This window comes from Coloeus monedula (assembly GCF_965178545.1).
Source record: "Coloeus monedula genome assembly, chromosome: 14".
Classification (NCBI taxonomy): domain Eukaryota; kingdom Metazoa; phylum Chordata; class Aves; order Passeriformes; family Corvidae; genus Coloeus; species Coloeus monedula.
This window is the reverse complement of record NC_138794.1, coordinates 12,282,970-12,292,827: the sequence shown is the minus strand read 5'-3', so window position 1 is coordinate 12,292,827 and position 9,858 is coordinate 12,282,970. Positions and strand designations below refer to the sequence as shown.

Here is a 9,858-nt window from a genome sequence, read left to right as displayed (position 1 = left end):
ATTCAGAATGCAGTTTTCCTCAAATTCCTGCCACGACAGGAATTCCGTCCAAAAGCTGAACCACCTGGAATAATCCCAGGATGATTCCTGAGGTTTTTCCCGGCTCTGCAATCCCGGATTCCTCCCCGCTCACGGCAGCTCCCGAAGGGAATAAACTCTGGAATTATCAGCAACGCTCTCCCAAGGGATTTGTTTTCCTGGGAATATTTGGATTCCGAAGTGGATTCAGAGCAGTGATTTCAGTTCCTTTTCATTGGAGAAACAATTCCAGTGCTTGGAAAAATCCCTACAAATCCCGGGCGCCATTCCCAAGGATTGATTTGTCCCACACTGAAGCCTTTCATCCCAGATTTTATTGTGTTATCCCAGATTTCCACAGCTCCCCAAGTGCAGCGAAGGCAATTAAAGCAAATTAATGGAACACCCACAGGATTAGCCGGGATAATATTCCCGAGGAATAAGCAGTGTGTGCTGTGCCCCTGCAGGAAAATCCAAGGAAAAACCTGGATCCTGGAAAAGGCTGAGAGCTCCAAGCTCTCCTTGTAAAATCCAGGAGCAGCAAAGGGAAGATCCTGGGAATTCTTTCAAATTCCCGAGTGCCTTTAATCCCCGAGCTGCTCCAAATCCCGCTGTTCTCCATGGATCCCGCTCCCAATCCAAGGAAAACATGAAAACCCTCTTCCCAAAGGATCCCAAACCCAGGGAGGTTCGGAAGTGGAGCTCTCCCATCTCCCAGCCTCAATCCCGGGATCCATCCCAACCTCCAGGAACAGCCGGGACAGCCAGATGCAATCCCATCCTTCCACCCCCCCCGTGGAAACCCAGCATTCCCACGGGAATGAATTTCCCAGGATTTCCCAGAGTTAAAGCCTGGAAGAGCTTTCCTACGGGACCACCCCATGGAAGCTCTCCCGGAATTCCTTCTGCTGGATAAGGAGCGCAGACGGTGGGAATTAATGCGGAGGGAAGCTCCAATCCCTCCATCCCACCTTTCCAGGCACTTGGGCTGAGTGTAAGGCTGGAAATTCCAAAGGAAGGCCACTTCCAAAGGGAAAAACGGGAATTAGGGAGCCCTTGGCTTCACCGGGAATGTCCAAAGTGGTGACGCCAACATTCCCTGGATTCCTCCCCGAGGCAGACCAGCGGGATCCCGCTTTGGGAAGGAGGAGCGCTCCTGTCCCTTTTCAGGGATCAAATCCCGATTATTTGACACTTTTCCCGTGGATAACCACGGGGTGGGAAGCGTTTCCCAGCCCATCCATGGATAAAGCCAAGCTTTTCCCTTGGGAAAATCCCGAAGGAATATTTGCAGGCAACAAACCCCCCCCCCCTCACCCCTACGGACCCCTCTGGAATGGGATCAATCCCAGAAATCCGAGGCAATCCCTGAGCCTAGTGGGCTTTTTCCCGGGAAATAGGCTCCGGGCGGAGGCGCAGGAAGCAGATCCCAAGGATGGCCAGGCTGGCGGCCGCTCCTATTCCCAGGGATCCAAAGGTTTCCAGGGAAGAGGGAATCGGGAGGCGGCCCCGCCGCTCGGCCATGTCCATGGAGACGGCTTCCAGCTGGAAGTGTGTTCCCAGGATCCCGCAGACGTGGAAAAGCTGGTGGCTGTGCCCTGCGACAAAACACGCTCCGGAAATGCCATGGAAATTCCATGGAAATTCCATGGAAATTCCATGGGAGTTTGGCTTGGCCAGGTGGGTTCCACATGGCCGGAACGCTCCAGGAGCGGTCTGGGATAGTGGGAAAAGCATTCCGGAATTCCGGGGTTCCGCGCTTAAAACGCGCTCAGCCTGCTCCATGAAATATTTATCCCACAAATTCCCATTCCCGGTTCCTGTGGTTTTATCATCCTACTCATTCCCATTCCCAATCCCAATCCCTGGGGTTTTTATCCTTCCATTAATTCCCATTCCCGATTCCCACGGTTTTATCCTCCTGTTAATTCCTGTCCCTAATTCCTGTGGTTTTTATCATCCCACAGATTCCCATTCCCAATTCCCGTGGTTTTTATTCCTCCTGTTCATTCCCAATCCCAATCCCTGTGCTTTTATCCACCTGTTAATTCCCATTCCCAGTCCCAGTCCCAATCGCTGTGGTGTTATCCTCCTGTTAATTCCCATTCCCATTCCCATTCCCATTCCCATTCCCTGTGCTTTTATCCTCCTGTTAATTCCCATTCCCATTCCCAATCCAATCCCATTCCCAATCCCAATCCCAATCCCTGTGCTTTTATCTACCTGTTAATTCCCATTCCCATTCCCAGTCCCAGTCCCAGTCCCAGTCCCTGTCCCAGTCCCTGTCCCAATCCCTGTGCTGTTATCCTCCTGTTCATTCCCATTCCCAATCCCATTCCCATTCCCATTCCCTGTGCTTTTATCCTCGTGCACGGAGCTCTTCCATGCCAAGCTCCAGCTGGACTGGGAGTGTGGGATAGGGAAGTGCTCGCCCCCACTGGGGCAGCACCGGGAAAATCCCGCTGTTTCCAGCATTCCGCGCCCATTCCCTGCTCCTGCCCTGCCCCGCCTGCTCCTGGGGGAGGATTTTCCCAAGAAATCCCAATGTTATGGATGTGAAACCTCCATGGAAAAGTTGGGAAGCGGCACCGCTGGACCTCCCACCTAAAGCGTTCCCGAAGGGAATATCCGCTCCCCTCCGGCATTCCCAGGATTCCAGGGGGTTTATTCCCAGGATTCCATGGAATGCTCACCAAACAATGACAGGGGGTTATTCCCAGCATTCCATGGGGTTCGTTCCTGGAATTCCATGGAATGCTCCCCAAGGGGTTATTCCCAGCATTGCCTGGAACACAGGGATTTATTCCCAGGACTCCATGGGGTTATTCCTGGGTTTCCCTGGAACGCAGGGGATTGATTATTCCTGGCATTCCCGGGGGTTATTCCTGGCATTCCCAGGGGTTATTCCTGGCATTTCCAGGGGTTATTCCTGGCATTCCTGGGGGTTATTCCTGGCATTCCCAGGGGTTATTCCCAGCATTCCTGGGGGTTATTCCCAGCATTCCCGGGGGTTATTCCCGTCACTCTGTGCAGCGCTCACCGATGAGGTCGAAGGTTCCCGGCGCCAGGCGCTCGGGCAGGCGCGAGGTGAGGATGAGGAAGGTGAGGAGGGCACAGAGGCTGTGCCGGAAATGCAGCCGGATGGAGCCTTCGGAGCAGCCGCCGGGCACGCACCGGGACAGCTGCCGGGAAAACGGGATCGTCTGTCTGTCCATCCCTCCGTCCCTCCATCCATTCCTCCATCCCTCCATCATCCATCCATCCATCCATCCATCCATCCATCCATCCATCCATCCATCCCTCCCTCCCTCCGTCCCTCCATCCATTCCTCCATCCCTCCATCATCCATCCATCCATCCATCCATCCATCCATCCCTCCATCCATCCATCCATCCATCCATCCATCCCTCCATCCATCCATCCATCCATCCATCCCTCCATCATCCATCCATCCCTCCATCCATCCATCCATCCACCCCTCCATCCCTCCATCCCTCCATCCATCCATCCATCCCTCCATCATCCATCCATCCCTCCATCCATCCATCCATCCACCCCTCCATCCCTCCATCCCTCCATCCATCCATCCATCCCTCCATCATCCATCCATCCCTCCATCCATCCATCCATCCATCCCTCCATCCATCCATCCATCCATCCATCCATCCATCCCTCCATCATCCATCCCTCCATCCATCCATCCATCCATCCCTCCATCATCCATCCCTCCATCCATCCATCCATCCATCCCTCCATCCATCCATCCATCCATCCCTCCATCCATCCATCCACCCATCCATCCATCCATCCCTCCATCATCCATCCATCCATCCATCCATCCATCCATCCATCCATCCATCCATCCCTCCATCCATCCATCCATCCATCCATCCCTCCATCCATCCATCCATCCATCCATCCATCCATCCATCCCTCCATCCATCCATCCATCCATCCATCCCTCCATCCATCCATCCATCCATCCCTCCATCCATCCATCCATCCATCCATCCCTCCATCCATCCATCCATCCATCCCTCCATTCCTCCATCCATCCATCCATCCATCCATCCCTCCATCCATCCCTCCATCCATCCCTCCATCCATCCCTCCATCCATCCATCCATCCCTCCATTCCTCCATCCATCCATCCATCCATCCATCCATCCATCCCTCTATCCCAAAGGAGCCACAGCCATTCCCAGTTCCCCACCCCCACTCCAACCCCGCATTCCCGTCCTTATCCCTCCCCGAATTCCCGCCCTGCTCCAGTTCAATCCCTGGAAAAGGCCCTTCACAGCTCCCTGAGGCTGGAATTTTCCAGCCCTTTGAAGTGGGAGGAATCTGCCGGCACTCAGAGACGGAAAAAACATCCGAGCGCCTTTTCCTGCCGGAGTTTGTTTGTCTTTCCAATCCCGAGCTGGGCCTGTTTTCCCAAATAATTCCAGGCTGAGGCAGCTGGAATTTCACGGGATTCTGTGGGATACGCACTCTGTAGAAAATCGGGATGCTGTCGAAAATGTAGGGATACACGAAGGCCAAAATTCGGGAAGCTTTGCTCAGCCGGGGCCGCTCGGCCTCCAGAAACCTGGGAAAAACAGGGAATTCCACAGGGCAGAGTGTGGGAAACACCGGGAATCACACAGGGAATTCCACATGGGATGCACTGGGATGTACTGGGAATCACAGGGAATTCCATATGGGATGCACTGGGAATCACACAGGGAATTCCACATGGGACGCACTGGGAATCACAGGGAATTCCACATGGGATACACCAGGAATCACACCGGGAATTCCACATGGGATGCCCCGGATCCCACAGCCAGGCTGGGGGTGCAGCCCATCCCCCCCGGAGGGCTGGGAATTTGGCCATGGAATGCTTTGGCTGGGAAGGGAACCGGCAGCTGATCCCATTCCAAGGGCAGGGATTCCTCCCACAATCCCAGGCTGCTCCAACCCAGCCTCGGACATTCCAGGGATCCATCCCCAGCTTCTCTGGGAATGTGGGATAGAGCACCTGCATCATCCCCACGTTCCCTCTCGATCCAAAGCATCCCAGGATTCCATAAACCCCCTTTGGAATTTCCCACAATTAACGCTCCTCCCGTTCTCCCACATTTCCCTCATCCAACTCTCCACATTTCCCAAGGGAAAAATTCCCTCTTTCCCCTTCCCAGCTCCGGACTGGCCTGATCCCTGCCCACACCCTCCATCCCTAATTCCTGGTGCTGTCGGAATTCCCACCTGGAGTAGCAGGACAGGCCGGTGCTGAGCACGGTGTTGACCACAGCCACGGGAACGTAAAAATCATGGAATGTGCTCCCGACCCATTCCAACGGGAATGCGTAGGCCGAGTACGCCAGCGCCGAGCCTGGAATCACAGCGGGGCCCGGATAGCTCCCGATCCCGGAATTCCCCTGGAATTCCTGGGCACATCGGCAAAGGCCGGGAATATCCCAAACAGAAGCTGGGAGCAGCGGGAATTCCAGAGGGACCGGAGGTGTGTGGAACCATGGGAATATCCTGGAATTGCCGCTTGCTCCCAGTAAGGCTCTTCCCATTGGGTAAAATCTGGGATTTTCCCTTATTCCCTTTATTCCAAATCCCAACCGAGCCGGGTCTGTCCCAAAATATTTGTGGCCGGAGCTGCCCCAGGACATTCCCAAATTCCAGGGTTCTGGGAGGAGAGAAAGGACGAGCGGGAACTTCCGCCAAACCTCCCGCTGCGGATGTGGCATCCCAGAAATCCGGGCTCTCCCAGCTCTTCCTGACCCCCCCTGAATTCCCAAAATCCCATAAATCTGGGCTAAATTCCTGAAATCCCAGAAATCCGTGCTCACCCAGCTCCTTCTCACCCCCCGTGTTCCCAAATTCCCATAAATCTGGGCTATGCCAGCTCATCCAGCCCCCCAAAATCCCATAAATCCAGCTAAATTCCCCAAATCCTGTCAATTTGGGCTAAATTCCTGAAATCCCCTACACCTGAGCTCATGCCTGTCCTTCCACGCCCCAGCTCATTCCTGGCCCCTTCCCGGCCCCTTCCCAGCCCATTCCCAGCTCATTCCCGGCCCCTTCCCGGCCCATTCCCAGCCCATTCCTGTTCCTGTTCCCATTCCCATTCCCATTCCCATTCCCATTCCTGTTCCCATTCCCGTTCCCATTCCCAGCCCATCCCCATCCCCATCCCCGTCCCAGGTCCCATTCCCATTCCCATCCCCATTCCCATTCCTATCCCCATCCCCATCCCCGTTCCCGTTCCAGTTCCCATTCCCATCCCCATTCCCATTCCCATTCCCATCCCATCCCATCCCCATACCCGTTCCCATCCCCATTCCCGTTCCCATCCCCGTTCCCATCCCCATCCCTGTTCCCGTCCCCGTCCCTGTTCCAGTTCCCATTCCCATTCCCATTCCCAGCCCCATCCCCATCCTCATCCCCATCCCCATCCCTGTTCCCATCCCCGTTCCCGTCCCCATCCCCATTCCCATCCCCGTCCCCGTTCCCGTTCCCATCCCCGTTCCCGTTCCCATTCCCGTTCCCGTCCCCGTCCCCGTCCCCATCCCCGTCCCCGTCCCCGTTCCCGTTCCCATCCCCGTTCCCATCCCCATCCCTGTTCCCGTCCCCGTCCCTGTTCCAGTTCCCATTCCTATTCCCATTCCCAGCCCCATCCCCATCCTCATCCCCATCCCCATCCCATCCCCATCCCCGTTCCCATCCCCGTCCCCGTCCCCGTCCCCGTTCCCATCCCCATACCCATCCCCATCCCCATCCCCGTTCCCATCCCATCCCCATCCCCATCCCCATTCCCGTCCCCATCCCATCCCCATCCCCATCCCCGTTCCTGTCCCCATCCCATCCCCATCCCCATCCCCATCCCCGTTCCCATCCCCATCCCCATCCCCATCCCCGTTCCCATCCCCATACCCATCCCCGTTCCCGTTCCCGTCCCCATCCCCATCCCCGTTCCCATCCCCGTTCCCATCCCCGTCCCCGTCCCCGTTCCCGTTCCCATCCCCATCCCCATCCCCGTCCCCATCACCATTCCCGTTCCCGTCCCCGTCCCCGTTCCCGTTCCCATTCCCATCCCCGTTCCCGTTCCTCTCGTTCCCGTCCCCGTCCCCGTTCCCATCCCCGTTCCCATCCCCGTTCCCATCCCCGTTCCCACCCCCGTCCCCGTTCCCGTCCCCGTTCCCGTCCCCGTTCCCGTCCCCGTTCCCACCCCCGTCCCCATTCCCGTTCCCATCCCCGTTCCCGTCCCCGTTCCCGTCCCCGTTCCCTCGCCCGCCGGGCTCTCACCCAGCCCGTAGAGCCCCAGCGCGGCGTAGTCGCAGCAGTAGCCGCGGTGCCGGCCGGGCCCGGCCATGGCTCCCAGGGCGTGCGCGCCGCCCGACGCCAGCGGGTACAGGCAGCACGTGCCCAGGAACAGCAGCAGCGCCCGCGCCCCGGGATCCGCCCGCGCCGCCCGCAGCCGCCGCACGAGCGTCCCCAGGAAGTACCTGCGGGAAGGGCGCCGTGAGGATCCCGGGAGCGCCGCGCGGGGCCCCCCGGAATGCCGGCGCTCACCCCGCGGGCAGCAGGTGGGTCCAGATGTTGAGGGTCTCGTTGGAGAGCTGGAAAACGCTCCGGAGGCAGGCGCCGGCCGAGAGCCCGGCAGGGCGGTATCCCGAGAGAATTCCCGGCTCCCGGTAAGGCTGCGGGGGAGAGGGGTGGGATGGGATGGGATGGGATGGGATGGGATGGGATGGGGATGGGGATGGGGATGGGGATGGGGATGGGATGGGGATGGGGATGGGATGGGATGGGGATGGGGATGGGGATGGGATGGGATGGGATGGGATGGGATGGGATGGGATGGGATGGGATGGGATGGGATGGGGATGGGATGGGGATGGGGATGGGATGGGATGGGATGGGATGGGATGGGATGGGATGGGATGGGATGGGATGGGATGGGATGGGATGGGGATGGGGATGGAGACAGGAATGGAAAAGGACGGGGAGCATCCCCAAAATTCTGGAGTCGGGACACAGCTGTGACCCCTTCTCACGCTGCTCCCGTCTGTCACATCCCAAATGCCCCCGAGCCTTGGGAGCAGAATTCCCAGCTGACCTTGGGCACTTGGTGGACGCTGAGCAGCCGGGGCGCTCTGAGGCTCAGCATGGTCGGCTCCGGATCCCGATCCCGGGGATTTTCCAGCTCCGCTTCCCTTGGGATGAGGCCTCAAACCCCTGCTGGCCACATCCCACAGGAACAGGGCTGCTCTGTGGGGCCGAAGCGGCAATCCCGGGATCACGATGGCCTGGAGGGGATGAGAATGCCGGGGGATGCAGCACGGTGTTCCCAGCAGGATCCCAAATGGAATTGTATCCCATGGGATGGGGAGGGAAGCAGCATCCATCCCTTCGGGGCTGTGGGGATCCCAAAGGAGCAGCAGGAAAAGGCTGATCCTGCTTTCCAGAGGGACAGGAATTCCCACTCCAGCAGAGATCCCTGGGATGCAGGAAGGGCCCTCGGGAAGCAGGGGGGACACCGGATCCCAGCTGAGTCCCGGCTGGATCCCAGCGGGATCCCCGTTCCCACTCCCATGGAATGTCCCGGCTCTGGCTCTCACCCGCTCCTGGCGCTGGCTCCTCCCGCCTCCGCTCTGGGAATTAAAGGGAAAATCCCATTATCCCTCGTTCCCTCCTACCTGGAGCAGGAAAAGCGGGAAGGGAGCTCCTGCTCCAGGCATCGGCTCAGCTTGGTCCCACCGGGATCTGGTGTAATCCAGTGTTCTGGATTCCCGGGATTCTGAGAGCTCCCGGAGCCTCTGCAGCCTCCTGGGCTGACATTCCAGCTGCTCCAGCCATCCCAGCTTCCCACCGGGACATGCTGGGATCCAGCCTTTGGATGCGCCGCAGAGCCATTCCCAAAGAACCCCCTTGGCTGCCCTTTCCCAGCCCCTGGAATTCTCCTTTGTTCCCTGCTTCCCTCCCATCCCAGGCTCTACCTCTCTGCTGGGCCAGGCAGCTCCGGTGTGAGCCAGCACCAGGAAAAGGCCACGGAACACCGGGAACGGCCGGAGAGGGAGGGAAAAAATTAACGAGGCAGGAGAGCAATAAACCGACAAAATCCAGCTGGAAACGCCTCCAGTTAAAGATTAGATGGGAATTGGGAGCTTTTCCGGGCTCTGGAGCCACCAAAGTGCTGCCTCAAAGCTCCACGGAGTCTCCAGCCTCCAAATCCCACGGGATTCCCGTGGTTTTTTCCATGGTGGAAACAGGACCTGGATCGAGAGGAGGCTCCAGGGAGAGCTCAGAGCCCCTTGCAGAGCTCCAGGAGAGCTGGAGAGGGACTGGGACAAGGGATGGAGGGACGGGACACAGGGAAGGGCTTCCCGCTGGAAAACTGGAGATTTAGAGGGATATTCGGAAGGAATTCCTGGCTAGGCTGGAATTCCCAGAGGAGCTGTGGCTGCCCCTGGGTCCCTGGAATGTCCAAGGCCAGGCTGGAATCCGTCCATGGAAGGTGTCCCTGCCCATGGCAGGGGCTGGAATGAGAGGAGTTTTAAGGGCCTTTCCGAGCTGGAATTCTGGAATTTTGGGATTCTCGGAGGGCAGGGCAGGGCTGCCCTGGGATATTTCACATTCCCGGGATCCAGGGCTCTGCCCGTGCCCGGCCCCAGCGCGCGGGGCACAAACGCAAATGAGGGCGGGGATGGATGGCCCGGCCCCAAAACAACGACCCCGATCCCGCCGGGGCACGGAGCCCCCCCGCGGGCACGGCCCTTCCAGGGGCACCAGCCATTCCAGAGGAATGAGCCATTCCAGGGGCTCCTCCCTGGCTCCAGGATCCTG

At 58.4% G+C, this 9,858-nt stretch overlaps 1 protein-coding gene across 1 annotated transcript; it reads right to left on the bottom strand.

Moving 5' to 3' along the window:
* Window positions 1-1,392: 1,392 nt before the first annotated feature.
* Window positions 1,393-8,430, bottom strand: PAQR5 (progestin and adipoQ receptor family member 5; the record flags this gene model as incomplete). The annotated part of the gene is made up of 7 exons (XM_082291037.1): window positions 8,132-8,430; window positions 7,585-7,712; window positions 7,318-7,517; window positions 5,266-5,392; window positions 4,510-4,606; window positions 3,059-3,200; window positions 1,393-1,616 (listed from the first exon to the last, which is right to left on the bottom strand). Exons 1-7 carry the CDS (start codon window positions 8,180-8,182, stop codon window positions 1,393-1,395), a joined length of 969 nt encoding a protein of 322 aa, XP_082147163.1. The 5' UTR covers window positions 8,183-8,430.
* Window positions 8,431-9,858: the final 1,428 nt, after the last annotated feature.